Genomic DNA, 24,846 nt, shown 5'->3' on the forward strand with positions numbered 1-24,846 from the left:
GAGAGAGACACACACACATGCAGGTCACACAAGCTGAAAAAAATAAACTATTGGTAGCAGCAAATTTGTCGTTTTTTAAAAATACATTAACCTTTCCTTTAGCTTCATATTTTCTGTAAGGATCATAAGTCAAGTTCATTCTATTAAAAAAAAAAAAAAAAAAAAGATGATACATTTTATTCATGGTCTCTTGTGCATATTGCAGAGGCGGGGGCGCTCAAGACAAAGAAAGATGTAGACAAAACAAAAAAATGGAGAGCAGAGGCGTGATAATGCCCTGGATGTTTATTTCATTGACTGACACTTTTGTTGAGGAGTACTTCTGACACTTTTGTTGAGGAGTACTTCCATTCATCTTAGCCGCATGATTGCTGGCGTGTCCACACCAGCACACACACACACTAGGGGGTGCTCACTGCCATACGTACACAAAAAAGGGGGGGGGGGGCTGAGAAGCTTAGGTACCCAACTCTTCACAGAAGAGATCAGCACATCAATGACCACAATGCCTTTAAATGTCCAAATTAGCTTATTTTTGTTGTTGGTGGTTTTTGTTTGAAGTGGAATGATTGGTCCTTTTCTGCCATGTCCCAGCACAAAAACAAAAACTAAACAATGTGTTTCTTTTGGCGGAGTCAAATCACAAATCAAGCTAAGAAAAAAATGAGGTACAAAAATATTTATTGTAGAAAAAAAGGTGTGTGAAATGACGGGTGGGGGTTTGGTTGAAGAAAGAGTGGTCGCAACGGAGGATTGGACGTAAACGTGGCACAATAAATAGACAAGGGCTCTGTGGGGGGTGGGGTTGAGACTGGTCGCAGCAGCGGCGTTTGTCCTCTAATATTTTTTCCAACAAGTCGAGTGCAAAACATCACAAATGAACAACTGTGTATTCAAGTCATGTTATATACAAGAGGGGCGGGTTGGCGGGGCCTACAAATATTCAGTACTGTACATTTAATAATTGCTATATTAACAATTTACAGACAATCTCTTATTAACAGTAACAAATACGGTGGAGTTTTTTTATATTTATATATATACACACACACATATATACACATACAAATATACATATATGTGTGTGCGTGTGGATGAGTGGCTCCGCAAAGCGGACACCGCACAGTCAAGTCCAGTCAGTCCGCTCATTTTCAAGCCTAATGGACGATGCATAGCACCTTAAAACAAGAAAGAAAGAAAGAAAAAACTGTGGGGTCCTGTATGCGATGGGCTACGTCACCTCCATGGCCAATGTGTTCTCAGACAGACTGCTCAGTGGCGCCGCCTTTTCCTGCTCGTGATTCTCCCTGTGGAATGCAACATCAGCACCATTCACGTTAGCAATGTTGCCGTGCAAAGATGCCATGACAAGAAGGGAATGCCGGTGGCACGCAACGGCACTTTAAGTCTGCTATGACATGGTGCCCATACATTCATTTGTCTAATGTGTGACTACGTTTTACGTTCCTTCATGGATATGCACAGGAGAATACAATTTTCTGTGGTTTCGAAAGTCAAAGCACAAAAAAAAAAAAAAAAAAAACGCTGGCATTGAATGCATTGAGCGTCAGTTGAAGTCGCGCTTGCAGGGCACTAGTTATCATTCTAGCTCCGGTACGCTAATAAGGGTGACGTAGCAGCCAAACAAACCATCACTAATCAGAATATTCATCATGTTTGTTTAAAGACTATTCTGTTTTGTGACAGGATGTAATTTTTAACCTTCTGGGCAAGTTTTGCTTTCAATTTTCTTTTTGGACCACATTGCCAAGCCCTAGGCTATTGTTCTAAACTTTTACTGCACTTGAAAACTGTATGTATGTCTATTCTGTTAATTCTAAAATAAATTCTAGTTCAGTGTGAGCAAGGTCACCATGTTCTCATCTCTTTCTTTCACTCTTGATATGGTAGGATCGCTTTGCCGAGAAAGATCAAGATGTCTGTCTGGAGAGGCAAGATAAACGCTGCCTGGTAATGTTAGCAGCCAGGAAGTTATTTGTCTTTCAACTAGAGGTGTCGAATTTAATCGGCAACTTTTAAATGAGATTGTATCTGTCAATTCTCTTCAAAGTGCTTGTGCTGTCTTTTGTCTAGTCAGGAATAGCATTTTTCTCGTGACAATTACCTTTTCGTGTTTGTCTTACCTGGGCACGATGTCAAGCGGCGACACTGCGGTGGACGAGGGGACCTTGGGCTTCTGACAGTTGGCGGCGGCGGCATGTGCCAGCTTTAAGGCAGACGCCGACATGGCGCTGCTTAGCGTTCGGGGGGCGTGGACCCGTTTGCCGGTGGGCACGGCCAGGCGGAGGCTGTTGCTGTTGCCCAGCGGGACCTGAGTGGCATTAGTGGTTGTGGGGCCAGCGTGGTGGGCGGTCCCATTGTTGCTGTTGCAGAGGGGTGCGGCGTTGGTTGCGCTGCCCGGATGTAAGGAAGCGGCGCTAGACAGAGTGGCGGGAGGGGCCGGGGCAGCCAGAGAGGGGGAAGCTGTGCTAGAGAGGTGCAAGCCCTTGTAGACACCTAAAAAGCAACAGCAGGAATCAAGACAACATCTGTGCTACTGCTAAAAACAACAATGAGTAGTGAAGAAACATCTGACAGCACAAAAACTGTCATGTGACAGCTACAGCCTGAGTTTGGTTATTTTCAACTACAATCGGCTCATGATGTGCCCTATCACAAAGGCGGAGGTCACTCCTAAAACAAGCAACAAATTGTCTTTACTACAGCCTTTGTTGACGAATTTGGATTTTCTAAACGGTATATCACGTTACGTGTGATTGAGTATGTAAAAAGTGATCTTAAACTTTGGTAAAAAGTGATTATTCAAGGTGAGGTGGTGAGTGCTTTTAGACAGAAATACAAAAAATAAAATATATCTAAAACAGACAACATTTTTAAGCCAGTTATGAACCAGTCAAGGGAATGACCATAATGGTATCGCCTTTGCCTCAATATGAGCCAGGAACACCCCCCGGAAGCCACCACCGGTGTCAGAAGTGACGCACCCACAGTTGTTGCAGTTACGTACCTTGACACAATTGAGCGAACCACACACCGAGCAACATGGCTTAACTATAAAAGAGTAACCCTCAATTTCCAAGCGTCCAGTGTTTCCAGGCGTGTTGGCCAAGAGGACGTACCTGAGGGGGTTAGGATGCCGTTGACGCCGCCACCTAGGCCGAGCTCCTCCTTGGTTTTCAGAGCCAGAATTTGCTCTGTCGTGACGAGTGCCGAGGCGGCAAACTGAGCGCTGGCCTGGTCCAATGTGTTGGCAGAGACCTGAGGGGAGAAAGAGTTTAGAGCTGTGGCGAGCAGCAGATAGCGCGAGTTTAAGAGTTTGGTATCGTGATCACCTGTGTTGTAGTTGTGCTGTGGGCAGTGGTGGCTCTGTTGGCTTGAAGTTGCTGCTGCTGCTCCAGCTGCTCCTTCTGCATCTGCACCAACTGGTCCTGGTGTTGCTGGAACTGCTCAGCTGTCAGGGCTGCCACGCGCAAACACAAACATGTTGGTTACACACAAACTACTGTAGGAGCGAGAGCATTAAACGCATTGTAGCCAGTTTCAGCAACATGCGGTCCCCCAAACACGATAGGGATGGCTGCGTGAATGCCAACATCAACAACGCATTTCAATGTATGTCGTGAAAGCAACTGAGGCAGTAACAAACTTCATATAAACAAAATAAGGTTGTGCAGATGTTTCTTCAAATCACTGCTTTGACTTAAGCTTGGTTTATGCTTTACGCACCCCGTCTGCACGGTTCCACGCAGCACAATGATGTCATTTTGGCAACCAAGGCGTGCACATTGCCCAAATTTTCTGCACTGCGCACTTAAACGTAATTGCACCTACGCTTACAACTTTTCTTTTGTGAAGACTTAAGTATGTCTTTGGTTGGCTGTGACATCATTCACTTGCGGTCATGAAAAGTAGTTGCCAAATGTGACAATCAAAACTTCAGAGGCACTTTAAAAACAAAAATACTGTTTTACGTGATATAAAAACACTAATACCCAACTTCACATTTTTTAAAATCAATTATCGGTTATTTAATCCTGCACTGGTAATGGGATACATGCTGCTGCCATCCGTGCAGACTGTACCAGAGATTCCCTGGTCAGTGCATAGATTGATAATAGATAGATAGATCGATCAATAGATAGAGATAGATGTGTATGTGTGTGTTTATATCATTTAAACTTTAAATTTCAAATATTTATTTAATTTTTGCCCAAAAAGTGCACACAAGACTTCGGGCCAGCTCTGTCCTGGGCTGCTCCCTGGACACTCTGGAGGAGGTGGGCAACAGGAGGATGCTAGCTAATCTAACAGCTATGACGGACAGACCCTCCCACCCCCTCCAGGCCACTCTGACAGCACTGGTCAGGCTCCTTCAGCCAGAGACCGATACACCCATGCTGCACGAAGGAGAGATACCGGTGCTTGTTCCTGCCGACTGCTGTCAGGCTCATTGAATAGGCTGTCCTGAAAACTTGGGACTCCCCCCAACTCACTCATTTTTAAAATGCTTCTATTTATATACTTTTTGTCTTCTACTTTCTCCCTTTCATAATTTTGCTGCTGTAAATTGGGAATTTCTCCATTGTGAGACAAAAAGGTTTTCTGATCTTTTCTTACCAACATGGGGCTGGGGCGGCGGTCCAGGCCGTAAGATGCGTTGGGCGTAAGGCCCGATATTGGTGAGCGGTCGCTTGATGCTGCGACTTAGCCTGCGGAACAACGGGTGGGCATTGTCCAGTTGGTGCAGCGGTAGCGTCCGCGGTCGGAAGTGGCGCCACCGGCACGCCTTTATGCTCAAAAGGATCTGACTGAGGTCCGAGGGTGGCGAGGAGGAGCTTCTGTCTGAGGTATTGATTGGTGAGGTACTGGCAAACTTGCTGGCGGCCGACGAGCATGAGCCCGACGGGGGCGGCGCGCAGTCCAGCGTCTTGGTCGCACAGTCCAGCGTCTTTGGGTCCAGTTCGTGGAAAACATTATCATAGTCTGAGTGTGCTCGGTCCAGTAGGACCCTGGAAGGAAAGGACGCAATCATCATGACCTTGAAGATCACAGTGGATTTCCGACCTCTAAATTATAATTTTTATCTGTACTATGTTTCATATTCAAGATCCACCGGTACTGAACAGCTGTACTGCTAGTCAAAAAAAAAAAATCTCCGATACGATAACACCGAAGGCAATGTTAGCAATGTGGAAATTGTTTAGGGAAAACACAGATGACACCACGATTAGTCAACTCCCACACTGTACTTTGCAGAATGGATGATTTATTTCACTCAAGCAGGCCGCCTAGTAGTTGCAAAACTGAATGCCACTATCAAGTATCAGTGCTTGACCAATTGTGTTAGTCATCATTTTCTGAGTAAGGCACTCTACTCTGAAGGCACTTTGAGCATGTCTAGTTCAAATATAATGCACATACATTTTTTAGGAAAATACATTTTTAAAGTATTATTTCTTAACCGGTCTCATTTAGGTGGGGCGCGACTTAGCTAAAATAGGAAAATGTTGATCCCCGTGTGACAACAGTTGAGACCCAATGCTCTTAAAGGATTGAATGCTACTACTTGAGACTCTGGAGTCCCGGACCCCTTAGTCCTGGCAAAACTAAAGTTTCCCTTGTGGAATGAATAGAGCATCAATCTAATCGAGAGTGCAGTGCCCATTACCTGCCCCCTCGTCCCAGCCGTCGGCGGGCCAGACCCTGGCATCGTCGCGGTACAGTGAGCGTGGTGAGACTGTAGCAGTACCGGGAATGTGCCAGGCCACCCTCCCAGCCTGGGGACCAAGGCCACGCCCCGACACGATCCTGATGAGCCTGAAAAGGCGCGCGTGCGTGCACACACACAATTTTCATCTCACAAAGCTCAACAAGGACGAGCATCTGTATGACACTCACAGCGTAATACTGGCAGCCTGCCTTCCTTCGAAAAGCGTAGGCGCCGTCCGGGTCATTCTCCTCCTCTGCTTCTGAAGAGCCCGAGTGAAGCTGTGGGCGCCAAAAAAGTACGTTCTGAGTGACTTCTGCTCTTCTCTTCTATGGTTCCAAGCATCCTTTAGATGCCCCCAGACAACATCAATAGGCGACTTAGTACCTGAGGCTCTTCATCTGAGCTAGGGAAGTCATACTGGTTCAGGTCCTTGGCGTTGAAGACTGCCGGACCTTGGTGGTGCGCAGCACTGATTGACAGCGGAAGAGCTTTCTGTTTCTTCTCGTATTTCCTCTTCTGCCGAGGGACTTCCGTCTTCTCGGACTTCAGGAGGAATGCAGAAGTACAGGTTCATCCCCAAGACTACTACCAAGAGCCCCAATAAAGACTTTGGCGACCATGCGCTCACCTTGGACTTGTAGTCCTTGTGGTCCATGTGGTACTGGTTGGTGAGTGGCACCAGCGGGATGATTTGCGGTCTCACCAGTGCCCGCTCTGCCAGGACCTCAGCCAGGACCTCACCACCGTAGTCTGACATGACATTCCTGAAGAAACCACAGCAATGAAATAATATGCATCCAAGTACATAGTGTACAAATAAATTTCACAATTCTGTCGCCATTTAATTCTGTTATGTTGCTGCCAGGTCGATTTAATACAGGCATGTGTGCGCACATTCCAAAACGCGGACATTCCATTCACCTAAACGTCAAAAATGGACATGGGGGTTTTCACAAGACAGCAAGACTAAATGTGACAACTCGGTCTTCAATTGTTTATAAAAAGAAACAGACTATGCTTTGACTACAGTAATTTTAACACATTTTGATTCACATCTGTTATGCCAAACTAACCATTTCTAAGACGTGTGGCATATTTGAGAATTCCGCATGCTTTCAGGCCTTTGTTTTAGCCAATCCGAGAATGACTACAACTTTTTACAACACCGTCTTATCACATTAGGTCAATAGAAAACAACAGATCAGAAACCTCAACTAACTAGGCATGATGAATTGAATATGGACAAGAATAAGACTCCTATGATCCCCAACAGGAGGAGGCTTTTTAAAAGACAATCTAATTCTTATGTTAAAACACACGCACACAAATCACACACAAAAACCCCCAACAACAAACTGTGTCCGTAGAACGGTCAATGGCAGATTTAAGGCTTTGAAAACATTTTTAAAGACGGCGTTATCATCATTGGCCAATGGAATGTGATCAATCAGGTTTAGTTTACTGACCTCTTCTCAAAAATCTCCAGTGTGAGGTGCAGCAGTTCTCGCTTGCTCTTCTCCCTCCTTTTGATCATCTCCAGAATGGTGACAGCCCGGCTCAGATCCCTGCGGAGTTTCAGCATCTTCTCGTACGACGCCTCGTCGTTCTTGCGGTTCTGTCATCAGAATGTTGAGCAATGCTCAATGAGTATCGAAATTAAAAATCTTTTAAAGGACGCTGGGTGAGATGACCCACCTTCCTGGTCTGCATCTTCTCTGTGCGCCTCCTGAAGGCCACGTAGGGGTCGCTGGTGCTGGAGCCGTCGCGCTTCTCCTGCTTGATGATGTTGATAAGCGAGTGCGCCTTGCTGTTTTTCCTCTTGCGGCTCCAGTAGTCAAACACCTCCTTGATGAGCTCATCGTCCTCCTTGAGCAGCAGCTTGGCCTCGGGGAGACTCACCAGCTTAAGGGCAAACGCAGTTGACCCACCCCGACTTAGCCACTTATCCACTGGAGGGAGTACAATTTCAGACGTTTTCAAGTCGACAAACCTGCTGCCCGCTGCCTTTCTCCAGCCGGTCAATCATCTCCTCAAATTGCAGCAGGCTGATCTCCATCTTTTTTTTCAATTTGGCGACAAAGATGTCGTCATCCGAGTCCAGGTCGTAGTCCGGCTGCTCTGTGTCCAGGCTAAAAGCTGAATGAGGAGGAAAGCAGAAAAAAGAATCATCAACATACAGATATACGGACTAAAACGGTCACTCCAATGGGGTCGCAGTATGCCGTGGGAGATCACGGCATACTGCGACCTTACGCACCCTTTCAACCTCACATTTAAGAGTAAAATAACCGTGGGAATGTGTGGTACTACATTTTAACTACGTGGCTGATTTATGCACATTTTTCTTGCTTTAGTGCCATTGGTGAGGCGTAGAGATGATTAATGGCAATGCCGTAGGAGTTATGGAATATGCCCGGGGTGAAACAGATGCTTTTGATGCCCTGATGTTTTGTTTTTTTGGTCAGCGGAGTATAGGGGGGCATTTTTCTCTTAGGGTGTGAACCCAATTCAGGCATTGACCACATCCCTTGTCTGTACTTGTCAAAATACGAACGGTGACGGCTTAAGTGCAGCTATGATGAGTGCTAATTTTAATCTTCTGTTTTCACTGTTTGTTATTGTGTGATTGATTTTTACCTCTTGGACAGCACTTTGTATGCTAAATCAGCACTCAGGATGTTTGCCGCAAGCACTATTTATCACTACTCTACCTCACCGACAATAACCGACCCACATTCTCCCGTTGGCCACAATGCAACGAATGTCGGGCTTTGTAAAATACGGTGGGCACTGTATGGTGTAGACAGAGCAGTATTTGATTCTTGTTCATATACTATTTAGGGCAAAGCGCTTATTTTTCGGGAAATACATGAGACGTGAACTGGCCGTTAAAAAAAATGAACATTGAATCAGAGTTTTCTGATCAAATCATAACGAATCACAGCCTTTTATGGCGTGTAGTCTTTACCGTTTGCAAACATGAACACCTGACTGGTGACACGAACTCTCTGGACAATTTCGCGCTGGCTAGGATGAGGCTGGTATAACACAAAGCGGGTGGATTTAAAATGATGACGTGTTAACTCGTTCAGTACCAGCCAATTCTATACCAAGTCTGAAAAGACGTCTTAAAACGTCTTTGGGAGTGAATGAGTTAAGTACAAGAAGTAAATACTACTCCAATAGTTGACATTGCCAAGCAGATTGCTAACAGCTCGGCATGATCTGAATTACATTTCAAATTGAGAGCCACCGAGAGAAGGTAGGACAAGTGTGACTTTCTTTTTTTTTTTTTTTTTAAACAATAAGGCTAGCCAGCAGAGAAGCGTGTCACCCATGAAACTCACACACTGATGTCACCGCAGAATCAGCACTTTCACTTTGACTAACACGTGACAGCTCTTACAACATGACACAAAACAAACAGACCGGCTAATGCAATTCTGCGAGTAACTCCTTCAAGCTCATTATTTCATTTACCATCTCCATCAGATGTACCTTCTCTCATACCCGTTGAGGTGAAAAGCCGCCAATAGGATCCAGTTACATTAAATGCTACCAATTCCCGCCCCCTCTGCCCCCACCTCCAATCAGACACGACTTACGCTGTAGGTGAATGAGCTGCTTTGGCATCTTGTAATCTCCGGGGTACAGCGATTCATAGTAGGTGATGTTGCTCTCCGCCTCCGGAACTGGGATGACCATATTGTCCCGCTTCTCGCCGTAGACCTGCTGTGCTGAGATGGCCCGTTGGAGGTGATGTTCCTACATGAACACCAGGGGACTCGTGTTAGCAACTTCACATCACTTCCAGTTCTGTTCTTACACTGGTCGACACTGCCTGCTTCAGTGACAAATTAAGGTCACACCAACTAACACTCATTAAAGTTCAGTATGTAGACGCACAAATGACAAAAGCATGTTTGCAGCATACAGATGAAGTCCTTGGCTTAAAATCCAAAACCTTGTTTTATTATTTGAAGCTTTGGTAAGTTTGGTAGAACCAGTTATAGACAAAAAAAGCTAAGCCTGCACAGCATTTTGCACACCTTTTCAGCCTGTTCATCCCACATGAAGAGGTCCTTGATTATCATCCATAATATATCATTTCGACTCGGCAACTGTGATGGGGCCAGAAGGTGGACCGGTTCCCTCGTTTGGCCAAGATGTGCAACCATTAACTGGCAGTCCCAGCGGCAAGCACATTGAGCAAAAGATTGTTAAAATAATAATAAAAATAAAGCTTTATATAGCTACATGTGCCATGTCTATTAATACCACATGTTAATAGCCAAATATGATATCTCTCTAGGAAGGCATGTGTTTTGTTGACACTTGGGCATCCTGCTGCCATCTCTCACACCCATTTTTTAGGAGGCAAACTGTTTACATTTTGTCCTGCGGTTACCGTTGTAGTCGAAAGTGTGGGTGGATCCAGGACAAGCTGAATGAGTGAGTGAGATTGTATGAATGAAATGAAAGCCGGGGTCGGCCATGCTCGCATTTGACCTTTGTCAAGTCATGTTTTTCTTCTGGAAATCATATGAGGGCTATTCCCTTGTAAACCACCACCACCTGTCAAAAAATAAATAAACAAACAAACATTGATTTCAATGACATTTTCTGTACTTGTTGATAGTGATGGCACAACCATAAATCTGAAATTTTAGGTCTATCGGAGCAGTGGTTTGGGAACCAAGGCCCACCAAATTTTAATTTATCAAAATTGCTGCTAAATTTTTTTTTAAAAGTCTGAAACACGATTGTTTTATAGATTGTGAGAGATTACATTTCATGAAAAATGTTAAAGTCACATGATCCACAAGGTCAATTTTAAGGTCAAATTACAGGTCAAAATTTAAAGTTACGAAAATATTCACAAATACTCTGAATGACGACAGCAGACCGATTCCTCGAATTCTCCTTTCAATACCTGTTTTGAAAATTGACCCAGCAGTTCCTGAGATGTCAGGATTCAAAGGAAGGCGGACACACTCCCTTTTTGCTGAACTTATTAAAATTTGGTGAGACGTAGCTCCCAAAGCGCTGCTCTGACCTAAATTTTGAGATTTGTGCCATCACTATCAGCAAGTACAACAAGATTGCTTAAAATCAAAGGCCGCTTGTTTAAACCCAGTGGGCGATATGACATACAGTATATTAGCGGCAAAGACAGTTACTCGTTCTCATATAACCTCACTGTGTTCTACTCAGTTCAGAAAGAGTGCACAGCGCATACACCTTCACGCTGCAGACAGACGAAACGCAAGCTGCGCGACCACCGGTAAACATTTTGAAATAAAAAGCTGAACATTTTGTTCAGCTTTTTTTTTTCATCCTTGTGGTGCTCTTTTGTTCAGCGCACCACAAGGTTGGCTGAAAGAGCGATTACTTTGTCTTTAAAATGTGACAACTTCAGACCTTGAAAAGCACCAGCTCCGAGCTATAGAACATACCGATTACAAAAATCCATTTAAGACCATTTTAAAGAATGAGGTTATTTTTTTCCCCGGATGGTACCCTGGTCACGTCTCATACGCTTCCGCATTTTTGATAGGAAATACGCCAAGCTGGCATGCATAGTAGTCCATTGGTGTTGAGAATGTACTTCACTACGTAACACGCAGCAGCAGAACAACCAGAGACACGGAGAGCTTGGTGAAGTAACAACAATGTGGGACAATATCATCACAGTGTGCGGAACTGAGAGGTATGCAACATAGCCAGCTTCCGAAAGTGGCCGCGACTGAGCCAAAAAGGAGCATAAAATGGGGAGCGAGAAAGTTGGCATATTTGCTGAATTTATTGCTTACAGCTGTAGAACTGAAAGTCACTAGACTTACTAGCAATGTTCAAACTTTTTTCAACTGTCTGAGGAGGAGCCCCACCTCTTCTCCACTTGACGCACCCCTATGTAGTGCCCCCGCTAATAAAGGCACACGAGACACACAGGGTCACAAAATATTTTGTTATTGGTCTGAAACTTACAAGATTGACGGTCTTGCACACACTACTGATGCTCTACACTCATAGTACCTAATATTTGACAGTGTACAAGGCATATGACATTTAGCCAACTAGTTGTGTGTTGTATAGCCACACTTCTGAGTTATTCTTGTCGACAAAGCAGCAATTAAACAGAAAGAAAGCAGCCACGTCACACTTCCTGGATGGGATTCTAACTAAATCTTTCACTTTAAACTTAAATAGGTTGAGAGTCTGCATTTTTGGATTACACGAGTAGTTGATGGAATAATCTAAAAACGCTAACTTTGTGACAGCCCAACACTACGTGACAGAATTATAAAATGTCACAGCCCACAGCGCGCCGATACCAACCACGTATGAAACTAATTCACTATCACCCCCCCCATGCATATAGGCTAGCATACCGTGGTATCCCCAAAGCACCATGCATACACACACACACACACAACCACATACATGGACACGATCAAACAGCCTTGAGCAAAAAGAGCTCACAGCCAAACCAATCATGAGTGTTTGTTTACTTGGCAGGGTGTCTTGCTATTGGCTGGCGTACAAATGAGCTCGGGCGGTAGCGAACGGTCGCAATTTACAATCACACTGGCGTCCCGAAATATCCTTGCAGAACTGAACGCATCCATCATGATCCCAGATGCGGCTAGTCACACTTAGCGTGACGGACAGCCTCGGGGACGTGGGGGTTTAAGCTCGTCTGCTGGAGTTCCCGCTGCTTCAGGAGCACACACGCCGCACAAGGGGGTGCATGAATAAACGTGGGAAAGGGTGAACAAAATGCTGTGATTTTGGTTTGACATATTAAATACAAATCAAACAAAAACCTGACAAACTTTATAAATAGGCACTATACGCATCAAAACTTAAGATTGCTCATTGCCTCACAGCGTGAAGTGACAAAGTAGAAAAACAGGCGACTGTACGTTGTTGCCGACCACTTTAATATAACGTCCTCCTCTCCCACTACATTGCGAGGCAGAAACGAAAGGTTTCATTCATTTAAATTGCAACAACATATATTGTTGGTGTTTTTTCTTTTTAAGTTATCGGTGTCAGCCATACAGCAGTAAATCAGTTGTCGTTACCGGTTAAAATTGATCATATGGCTAAGAAAAATAAATAACTGGAACAAATCATTATTCTAATTTTAAACATGAATGAACAATTATTTTGTATAGAGAAAATTGGTGGAGAGCAACAAAAGGCCAGTGCTCCTATTGCACTACTGTGAGGTGATATGCACATTTTCTTAATGTTTGTTAAGCTGCCTTATGTTTCTCTCACACATTAACAAAAGATTCATTTGTGGCAACGTACGTCACATCAACATCAGCCTTTCAGAAACGTAACCACGGAGCATTTCACTCTCCGCCATAATTTTCAATCACTTGGAGCACTGACATTGCAGTCAGCAGTGGTGTGCTAAATGATAGAAATTCGTGCTTGAGTTACTTTATTCTATCATCTGTTGAAAACTCACTGTTGCATCACTGCAAAAAGTAAGCTACAGACACCCAAAAAAAAAGAAAAGAAAAAAACACGACATTCCGGTGTCGCTCTCCTGGCATGACCAATCAAAGCAAGACTAAACCAGCTTCTTATGTTAGTGTAACACTTGGATTGTGTGTCAATTGATTAGTAAGGCCGAGTGATGAAACGTTCAGATGCCAGCCTGTGCGACACTGGCTTTGAAGCCTGACTAAGTTACAAGTCACCCGTATTAACTGATTCTAAACACACACACACAAATATATGAGACTTGGTACCCATCCCGAATGAAAATACTTTTTACTTGACATGTGGCACTGTACTTCAGAACTGTAAAGCCATTTCATCCGCTCAGAGAAAAAAAAATCTGATTAATACAAACTGAGGCAGTAACTGAAACATCGACAAAGCTTAAGTGAGTGACCATTAGGGTTTTACTGAGTGGTTGAGTGAAACAGTGCATTTAAGTTCAAAACCGTTTTGACCTTTTCGGTATTCCCCCCAATATCCATGTTGAGTGTGTGTGTACATGGCCTAATTTCTTTAGATGACAGCTTGTCAGTCATCCATGTGCCAACCCCAGCAACTGGCCCAATACAGTGTCAGCTGTGAAAGACCCACTTTCCACAATGGTGACATGTGCCACATTCCAGCTAAGTCAAGGTCTGTGTGTGTGTGTGCGTGTTAGAGCTAAGATCGGTCCTAAAAAAAATAGAGCCCGACCCGAGGGTATTTAAGCCCGACCCAGCCCAAGCCCGATCACTTAGCTTGATTTGCAGGCCCGAGCCCGAAGAAAACCCGACATTTCATATTTTATTTGTGAGGACTCAGGAGGAGGAGTGGTGATTTCTGATAACAAAGCCTGTCTTTTTAGAACTAAATCGAAGTTAAACAAGACTATAAACATTTACATCTTTTATATTTCTGTTTCTGAAGAGGTTACATTAACCGACAATTTTCTATCATTGACGGATTTTTTTTAAGAGTGGACGGGGAAAATTTAAGGCCGTCCGTCATTTTGACGAGTTGAAAATTGGGCCGTAAACCACAGCAGCAGTATGTCCTTAAGGCACTTTGAGAGAAGCAGAGAGACAAAAAAGAATAATGATGGGTGGATCATAGACAGAGACAGGAAGGAGTTCTTTGAATTGTCATCGCAAGAGTATGTGTTGCGATGAGGCGACTTCTGTTTTTTTGCGAACCACGGTCTCTCATGGCCAAAACTATTGACGGCCTCGGAAAAATAAATAAATAAAAAGTCACCGAGAGAGAAGCCCGAACCAATGATTGACATTTTAAGGCTTCCAATACAGATGTTAACCTCACTTATCAACCAACACTACTCAGAACCCCCCCCCCCCCCCCAAACATTTCATTTTCACTTGCAAAGTGTACCTGAACCTGTTAGTGTAAACATGCCAGCTGCATGAACAAACAGCAACCCGTCTTAATTACAAGACATGATACTGGGTCTGGCATCGGTGCATCCCTTCATGACATTGGTGGCTACATTTACAAGCAGCAAATAACCCTTTCCAAACCCAAATATTGCCAACTATTAGGAAAAAGTAACAAGTGTAGCGTATTCACCCCCACCGAAGCTGTGTTTACCGATTCAGGAGCAAGACCGTAAGATGTTTAGCAGGCAGGCAGGCAGCAGTAGTCAGCCAAAGCCTGTGGCTAAATTTGCAAAAGCTCGAAGACCCGGCTGCAGATTGACATTCGCAGCCCAGTGAAGATCTTCGGGATGGTTTTCATTTTTCAATTATCGGAATGTGATGTGAACCACAAATCTATGTCAAGATGCTCACGCGCAGACTAATGCCGATGTCAGACTACACGAATGTAGCTGATGTTGAACCGACAAGCGTGTTGCAGGCTAACAGAGACTCGTAGCCGATTTTGGATTGTCTTGACGTGTCATAGCCTCTGTAGCGTGACATAGTCAATGATTGGTAGTCCGGGACGCTTCACGACAATGAAAGTCTGGCATGTCAGAATAGGGGTACGTGTTCTACATCTTCCTTAAATCGGTTCTTTGGCAAAACAGTGCCCTTCTACTTATGACGAAAGACCGGACGTGGCTCACACAATCACGAATATAGTGGACAGTATTTTTAAAATGACTAACAAAAGGGGAAATAATGGAAAATATAGGTCACATTTCAACCCAAGCTATGTTTGCTAACTGCAAAGCTAGTAGCTGATTAGCAAACGTGGTCTCAAACAAATTCATGACCCCAAGTTCTTTATGGAGAATAGATAGTTCGTACGATACTCGTCCCACCGTTTTTCCTCAAGACCAATACGGCACATCATAAAATCACACCAAGTTGCTGCAGACCAGGTCTGCAGCTATCAAACATTGATACAATTAATTGTTCTGTCACACATCCCATCAATTAATCAAACAAACGGGTTAGTATGTCCGCCTCTCACAGTGCACAGGCCAAGGATGGAAATCCTGGTTCCCGGCCTTGCTGTGTTCGCCTTGCCTGTGTGGGTTTTCTCCTGGTACTCCGGTTTCCTTCCACATTCCAAGAAAATGCATGGAAAGTTAATTGATCGCCCTAAAACAAATGGTGTCCAAACTATGGCCCGGGGATCATTTGCGGCCCACCATCTATTTTCAGCATCCAGCGACATGACAAAATGGATAATACAAAATATTACACTTGATATGAGCCACAACGCGAGTTAAAAAGTTGAAGGTGGGCAGAGTGAGAACGGAGAGTGTACTCTAGAACTTGTTGCTATATTCAAAAATACAAATAAAACAGCAATGATAAAAAGAATAACAAGTTATCTTCAAAACACTGCGGTGAATAAAGATAACCACATTTTAGGGGCAAAAATAGTTTCCTCCACTTTGAGCTCAACGGCTGATTTATGAAGACATCACAATGGTGATCCTCAAGTAACTGAAAACCTTACTACAGTTGTTTCTTTTATTGGTTCCGAATGTAGAGCTGGATCTATTCTGTGAGAAAGCTGTTGGCCACCCCAAAAACATGGAAAAATAAACTATTTTCATGAACACCTTTAACAGAAAACGAATGCAATTAACTAGACTATAGAAACAATACATAACTGCTTTCTTGACTAATGAGCATGTTTCAAAATGTTGACGAATTTTAAAATGGCCTTTTCATCCTACCACAGTTTTCTGAATGCGGCCCTCAAATAAAAAAGTTTGTCTCGAGGTATGATTGTGAGTGTGAATGGTTGTTCGTCAATATGTGCCCTGCAATTGGCTGGCAACCAGTTCAGGGTGTACACGCCCTACCTCCAGAAGACAGTTGGGATTTGCTCTGGCACGCCCGCAACCCTTGTGAGGATTAAGCGGTTCCGAAAATGGGTAGATGGATGGATGGATGATTAAACAACCAAATGTGTGCATTAAGTGCAAGTATTACTGCTGTCTAGTTGAGATGGCCAATCCTTCATTCTACACTGCCTGACTTTGAATGTGTGTGCCATTAAAAGGTTGCGCCTGGCCTCTTAATGGGTCTCAGCAAATGAGTGTAACGTTAATTAGCTAAACAGTGGCCAGTCTGTGTCAATATGCTACCTACTGTATGTATTTATGTTAATTTCACAAAGCAGTAGAAAGTGTACCGAGGTTGTGTCTATCCATGATCACTTGTGGGGTTGCTAATGACCCCCAAGAAAAAAAATCTCAAAGCCTGCTCTGTGAGCCTCACACTGAGGGCAAACATTTGCGTTTTGGCCCAGCTTTTACCATATTTGATTATGTAACAGAGTTCCAGCTGAGCAAGTGACAGTGGCAACCCACCGACCCCATTCCCACCAAGCTCGCTTTGACTACCCCTTCACCGCCTCCTGGGCGCCACGTGCCCGCCCTCCGGTCTACAGACCTGCTGTGCCATTTGACACACTGAACCTCTGACACCAAGCAGGCAGACAGTCAATCAAAAAGAAAGAAAGTAAAAAAAAAAAGAAAAATGAAGTGAGCAGGAGTAGTTGTAATTGGACCTGCACATTGGCCTGACACTCATGAGTCACCTGCACATCCAGCATCCTTCAGAGGGTGCGAAGGCAGAAAATCAAAAGCCCACTTTGTTACACAAGTGTAAAATTGGATGAAAATAAGACTCCCACTGGGATGCATGCAGTGACGCCATAAATACTAGATCAAACTGGTTTTGGGGCATTGAAAACACTAAAAATACACTGAAAGTGACTCAGCATGTTTATCAAACGTCTTTGACAGCTTCCCGCCAAAAACAATCACAAGAAAGCAACAGCAATGTGGATATATGGACATAAACATCATCATTAATTCACTCGTATTGCTAAAAAGTAACCAAAACACGTTACTAAACGATGAGTACACTTGTGTCTGCAAAAATAATGTGACTAAATATGCTCCTGTAAATTATGATATCCCCATGTTGCAAAAGTATTGCATTTAAAGTATTTTACATGTGACAATATATTTCCCTAATTTTACTAAGGAACATAACCAAAATACAAATCAACAAACTACTGCTAAATAATCACCCAAATACTTATCACTGTGAACTATGGCTACCTTTACAAAAAAGGGACATTGTTTGAATGTCCCTTTCATTAGGCTAAAGCTAAATTAAAAATTCACATCACTGTAAATTATACTCCCCGCCCTCCATATCATTCTAATACCCATACAAAAACTATCTGGCATTTAAAAAAAAACAACCATACAATACACACTATAAATCCTGACCCCGTTTATTTCCCCCCCAAAATGCATATAATTTTAATCTATGGTATCACTTATTGCCAAGGGAGACCACAACACACCACCATGAACTCCAACATACCTCATATTGATAAATAATGCAACCAAGATATTAAAAATTGCTTACAGCATAATGCTCTGCACGTGGACAGCAGTGCAAACTAAATCCCCAATCATTAACAGTGTGGCAGTTCCAATCAATAGCCAGTATTATAATCCAAGACTTTTTGAAAAGTCTTACAATGAAACTCCCAGGACAAGTACCAAACAGTCTGGTTCAGGTTATAGATAACACTAAGAAATACCAGATCCAGACAAAAATGGAAGCGGCACAGTGATCGACTGGTTAGCACGTCGGCCCCGCAGTGCCGAAGTACAGGGTTCAATTCCCCGGCTCCGGCCTTGCTGTGTCGAGTTTGCATGGTCTCCCCATGCTTGCGTTGGTTTTCTCCGGGTACTCCTCCCACATTACAAAAACATGCATGTCAGGCTAATAAAGCACTCTCAATCATCCCTGGGTGTGATTGTGAGAGAGAATGGTTGTTCATCTGTGTCTGTGCCTTGCGACCGGCTGGCAACCAGTTCAGGGTGCACCCCACCTACTGCCCGAAGAGAGCTGGGATAGGTTCTAGCACGCCTGCGACCCTCGTTCGTGAGGATAAGCAGATTAGAAAATAGATAAAAACTGACCCACATACACATCTCCGTAACCCATGACATCATTCATATTGCTGAAAACCTGTGACTTGAATACATATCACAATAAATGATTGCCCTATATTACTAGTGTGAGCTAAGTACACCTAGTAAATTATGACACCTCTCATACTGCTACAGAGTGACCCAAACAGACGACTAAAAATAACAATATAACATTCCCGGTACGAGTAACAACGGACCCAAACATAAGTATAACAACAACAACAGTATTTATAGAGCACTTTCAAACAGCCATCGCTGCATACAAAGTGCTGTACATGGAGCAATTTAACATGCACAATAAACAGTAAGACAAATCGGTAATAAAGGCGGTAGAAAGCACCAAACAGTAAAACCAAGAACAAATCTAAGTCATGCTGAGTCGAATGCCAAAGAATACAAGTGAGTTTTGAGGAGGGTTTTGAAGATGGGCAGCGAGGAGGCTTGCCGAATGTTCAGTGGGAGGTCATTCCAGAGAGAGGGACCAGCAACAGAAAAGGCTCGATCCCCTCTGAGCCTCAGTTTAGTTCTTGGTACTTCTAATAAAGTCTGGTCCACAGACCTGAGTATAAAACCGTGACTTCCCTCATATTACTAAAGAATTTGCGTGCAAACTATTAGAATTGAGTCACAGTTCACATACTACAACCACAACAGTGGATCACTACTTGGGTATCAGTGTCAACAAAAAGCCAACATCTGAAACAAAAACTGTGTCGACTCTTGTATTCAAGTCTCCAAACGTTTAGGTTAATCTCGCGGAGAATAAAAAGACCAAAACACACATGGCCAATGCGAACATGTTGCAAACCAAAGTGCCGAAGCTAGCGAGCTGGCATCCAGTTGTCCCAAGCGAGGCGTGCGTGCAGTGTTGACATTCCCCTCGGGCGCCCCCTGCCGCTCTCCCCTCACCACTACGCCAACACAAGGCCCCGAGACAAAATGTCCGCCGCGCCGAAGTCACATGATCCCTTTGTACTTGGAAAACGGCTTCACGCTCAAATTTCCACCGAAAAGCCGATAAATGTATCCAAAATGAACGGAGCGCGTCCCCAGGTTGCCCAAAACGTAACTCAAGCACGGAAAAACGCAGTTTTGGGCTCAAAATCGTCGTGTTTCAGTCAGGAAAAAAACGGGCGGCCATTTTGTGAGGGCTTGCGCAGAACATAAAGGAAGGCGACTGTGATGGTGGAAAAACGAGCAAAAAGCACATTTTTAAAATGACATGGTGGAATAAAAGAAAGCATACCGATTCCTCCTCCTTCTCCATGCCCGTCGGCATTTGTGGCACGGCCCTGTTAATGGACGCATACTCGTGCAGGTCGGGTAAATCCTCACAACGGAAGACGGGCAGCGGCTTGGTGGCGTCCAGCGCCCGCGCCCGAAACGACAATTTACTCATTTTGATGCTTTCCAGGTCCCCCCTCTCACAAATAATGTCTCTCCGAGCTTCTAAGATTCACCGCGGTGACGAGTGAAGCTTTCATGGATGATTCTGGGGCGGCCAACTCTGACGTTTTTTTTTTTTTTTTTGTAAGCTTGTCAAGCGCTAAGGTAGGGCGTCGCCAGCCCGGAGCCGCCGTGTGATGTGGTGGGGGTGGAGGCCCGGATGTCGGTCGCTGAGTGTCGGCCTGCGTTTTCCCGGCGCTCCGATTCCCCTCCGCGTTGGCGGCTCAGTGCGCCATGGGCAACATGGCGGACATTTAAAAGTGTTTTGGCGTGTTTTTGCTCAGATCGGTCGAGCCCTCCTCCCCTCCTTCCCCCTCACTAGCCTCCTTAGCCTTCCCACCACCACTCCCTCCATCCTCCCCCCACTACCCCCCCCCAACAAACCCGCCCATCCAGCCCCGCGACCATTCCCACGCGGTTCCGAGCGCGTGCGCGTTGCGGTCACGGGAAATAGCGCGTGGAAGTGGATGAAAAAAATTGGATTTTATAGTTATATCTCTGTGTGGAAGTGTATGTCCTGTATTTGTGTGGAGTTGAGGATAAGCGATTCGAAGAATAAATGGGGGGAAAGACTAGTCCCCGCACAAAAAAAAGTTGATTAAAAGGTTAAAACGACAAGACCGACATTTGAAAGGGAGGACTACAACATAAACACTCTTGTTAATATGAATGTAACAACTGATCACATACTTAATTTAAAGGTATAAAAAGTTGAGCAAATATACACATGTAATTTGAACGCAATTTGCAAAAATCCAAGTGTGTTTTTTACTGAAATATATGCAACATAAATATATTTGACAAATTTTATCGGTGTCACACAAAAAAAAAATCCCACAAATACAAATGTAAGCGTGACATGATCACAAATATATGCCACAATAACACCCAAACTGAAGAAATGAGTGAATTATTTTTTTAAATATATTTTGCAAATTACAAACATAACTCTCATTCATATTTTACATTTTTTCTCACATCTTTACTCACATACTGCACATTTAGTATGAAAAATAGTTTTATCCAAATTCATATTGACATATGTTACTAAAGAGTTCAAATGTAAAACTGTGCTTTAATTCTTGGGGAACGCTCGATTTCCATATTTCCTAACTTGTCAATTTTTTTATGACAAAACTTCATGTCAGAATTTGTATTGGTGAGAATTTGTTTTTTTACATTTTTACAACTTTAAAGGTCAAGTGTGAAGTAAACTTGGGCAACCATCTTTTGAGTAATGCACGGGGCTAAAACTATTTTAAGCATGCTTCCGTCCTGCCACCTACCCAGGTTCCAAGTTAGACCCACAGCAACGAGCTTGATAACGAAAATGCTTTTGTTCGACAATGTGACGTTTTTGAGAGTGACGTCATTGACAGAATGCCGAGTTGCCAGTTATCTATTGTACTGCATTTTTTATTATCCTGTTAACGGATGGCTCTTTGCCATTGTTAGTTATTCGGCAAAATGCCTCGGCACTGTGTGGCTATGCAGTGTGTACATTCAGTCAAACAGTTGTTTGGGTGGTCAAAACAATAACATTAGGCTAATAATCACAGCCTATTTAGCCTACCATTCTTCTAATCTCAATGGTCTCATCAGCAATCCATGTCCAGTAGTTCGGGCGCAAAATTTTCCGCATCCTGAGCATCTGGCTCATACATGTTTGGTCCAACATTCATCTTGCCAACAACCTCCTCTTCCTCCAACTCTTCAAACACCTGGATCCCCTCAGACAAGTGTGAAACATCGATTTCTTGCTGGCTATGTACATTTTCCATTGTGAACCCTGCTACTAGTATCCTAAAAGTGATGTCATACTTCCAGGTTTGACGCTCATTAGAATCTCACTTTGGGAAAACAATTCCCATGTCAAATTTACAAAATACAAATTATTTTTTCATGTTTAATTTAATGTATTTTATTTACTTACATTACTTGTGACATAAAAATATTTGATTTGGTATTTTCTAAAATTACTTCACACTTGTACTTTAAAACAGCATTTACCCACAGCAATATTATGAATATTCTCACAAAATATTAATTTTAATAACATTGCCTGTCATGAAACACGGATGACACATTTGAATGTAAAAATACAGGGTATAGAACAGGTCAAATACAGACATGCCAAGTTACATCACAGAACAAGAATACACAGAGTTATCGTATATATACCATCATGACCCGATTGTAGTAAGTGGTTTCAAAAAACTGCAAATTAAAAAAAAAATACAATATGGGATATTAGAAGGCCAACTGAGTTTCCCCAGGGGGAAAATATGTACCTGCATAATTAAATCAAAATAATTGTATTAGCTTTTATTGATATTAAATTTTTTAAAAAGGAATCGTGTTTTCAACTGAAAGGTCATTCACAACCTTGATCCTGTTCAGTCATATTTGAACGATGACTAAATAATGGTATAAATTAAGATGAGTCATCCCTTGCGTCATATTTACAGACATATCTGAGACGAGTAATAAAATGTTCGCCTAAATGACGATAAATTGATTGAATCCGCTCAATAATCTAACATTTCAAAAGTGGATGAGGCCCTTTCCAATGTCGCCATCTAGTGAACTAAGGCATAAAAGCACCTGACGTCAAGTCGAAAATTTCATTCAATTCTCAATTTTGACAATAGAAACCAAAAATACAGAATTACAAACAGTTTAGAAGATATTTTCAAAAGGAGTCAACACAATATAAAAATAGTCTTAAAATTCACCTTACCAGCCATTGTGAAGTCAAAGTTTATCCCGGATCTTGCCAAGGGAAATCCACTTTTTTCGTAAAATCCATTAAATACAATAAATCCAATACAGCCATGGTGAGCACCTAAGAGAACACCAACGATTTCATGAGACCATCAAATCTTCATCAGTATGTTTTGTAAACACAGATTTTTGTAAATGCTCCTGTAAATAGTTACCAATAGCCAGTATAACTATTGTAGCGAAGGCCACGGCTAACGCACAACATTTATGTAACAAAATGTGGGGAAAAACTATTCTTCCCATGTAAATTATTGAAAAGTGGTCAATTTCGGTAGGTGTACTGGATAAGGGAAAGTCCCACCCCTAAAATGATCCAATTGCATCACAGCAAGAAACTTGAGGAAAAGTATGTCTATCATTCATGATCCTTGGATGTTTTTTTTTCCAACGCATGTTATCAAGGAACTTGGAACAAGGAACTATTTTAAAATTGAGAAAAATATGTCCCCTTTAAAAGTCCATATAGGGAGGGGATTAGGGCCGTGCAGTTCCCCAAACTGCCTGGCGCTGTTGAGCTACACGCCCCTTTAAGAAAAAAAAAACTGCCAACCAACAATGTTTTCAGCGACCAACCAGAGGGGAAGGCTTCGCAAAAATATGTTGAAAGCGACCTAAATCTGAGTGAGACGAGGTGAAAACTGAGAGCGAGGAGCCAGAGTCGACTTTTTCATTTTTATTTAAATGTTTAACAATCGAACACCGAACAACCAAAACACATAAGATGACGTTTGCGACCTTCTGTTTTTGTCAGTCATGTGAAGGAAAAAAAAGTCTACTACATGTCGTCGACACCCTGAAATCGACATTTTCCCTTCTAAATGTGATCATATTAACGTAACTTTTTGTGGAGATGGTGTGTGTGTGGGGGGGGGGGGGGGGGGTCATACCAAGACTGAGCAGCTCATTATTCGATTGAGATTAAATGAAATCATCAGCAAAAATACTCTTTCGAGACGAGGGTGCACCTCTTTTTTCCAGAAAAAACGTGACGAGAGAATACTTACAGGACGCGAAGTTTCCAAACGGTGACTTTTAATGATCCAAATGGTGGCGATTACGCGAGTGAAAAAAAACGAGAGGAAAAACGACGTAGCTACGACTAGCCCCAATAACATGAAGGCTACAACCAAGCTTCTCCTTCCTTTTCTTCGTTGCTGTCATGGTGGGGTGAAAAACCTTTCGGTGCGGTCTCTTCGCTTAAATAAAAAGCAGTTTTGTCATGTGAAAGTGTCAATTTCCGTGTCGATGTTGAAGCAGGTTGAAAGTAGAGGTGGCCACCAAAAAGTGCTGCTGTTGGGGGTTAACAACTTTGCTGGGAGAGACGCCTTCTGATTGGACCATCCTGGCCACCAATCAGCAGCAGACGAGATGGAAAGGAATGACGTCATGCATCACGGGGCGAGATCGGAAAGGAATTGGTCGGCAAATGCTCTAGAAATTTGGTATTCTGTGAAAAGGCTCAAATTAGTCAGCGTTCTTTCGTTCCTTTTTTGTTCATGTAATTTTATGACATTAACCAACAATAGCAAAAACTAACCAGCTTTGTCAACTCCAATACGTTTTACCGGTAATTGGTAAAAAAAAAGGTCTTTTAGGTGCCAATTTACCAATTGGGGGTCCAAATATGGGGTAATACCGCATTGCAATACTATTATACAGAATGTGTACATTGAATGGTGACAATTCTTTTAAAGGCCATTTTGTAATGTTATGTACCCTATGTAACAGGTTTGCTTATCTTAATAAACACAAAACCAGAATTACTATATGTAATAAGAAAATGACAGTACGTTGTAGCATTATATAATGAACTCCACATTTTATATGAATTAACATTTTTTAAATGAGAATAAATTGTTGGCTTCCGAGACATATATTTATTTTCCCCAAAATATTTTTCCTTGCGTTTTTGGGAGCGGTAACTCATCTCAATTGAATTGGAACAAAA

General features: G+C 42.9%; 1 protein-coding gene across 2 annotated transcripts; it reads right to left on the minus strand.

The window, feature by feature from the left end:
- Window positions 1-270: 270 nt before the first annotated feature.
- On the minus strand, window positions 271-24,212 carry epc1b (enhancer of polycomb 1b). Of its 2 annotated transcripts, XM_086129309.1 has the most exons (15): window positions 23,903-24,212; window positions 22,855-22,959; window positions 9,337-9,496; window positions 7,722-7,867; window positions 7,427-7,633; window positions 7,198-7,346; window positions 6,360-6,495; window positions 6,116-6,274; window positions 5,920-6,009; window positions 5,690-5,838; window positions 4,639-5,030; window positions 3,354-3,481; window positions 3,141-3,279; window positions 2,145-2,517; window positions 271-1,307 (listed from the first exon to the last, which is right to left on the minus strand). In XM_086129309.1, exons 3-15 carry the CDS (start codon window positions 9,434-9,436, stop codon window positions 1,232-1,234), a joined length of 2,244 nt encoding a protein of 747 aa, XP_085985435.1. In that variant the 5' UTR covers window positions 9,437-9,496; window positions 22,855-22,959; window positions 23,903-24,212; the 3' UTR covers window positions 271-1,231. The 2 variants fall into 2 exon arrangements, with proteins under 2 accessions (XP_085985435.1, XP_085985434.1); XM_086129308.1 differs by lacking the exons at window positions 22,855-22,959; window positions 23,903-24,212 and adding an exon at window positions 19,915-20,421.
- Between the last annotated feature and the right edge of the window lie 634 nt (window positions 24,213-24,846).

This window comes from Hippocampus guttulatus, chromosome 14 (genome assembly GCF_054856545.1).
Source record: "Hippocampus guttulatus isolate MCC_2025c chromosome 14, RoL_Hgut_1.0, whole genome shotgun sequence".
Classification (NCBI taxonomy): Eukaryota; Metazoa; Chordata; class Actinopteri; order Syngnathiformes; family Syngnathidae; genus Hippocampus; species Hippocampus guttulatus.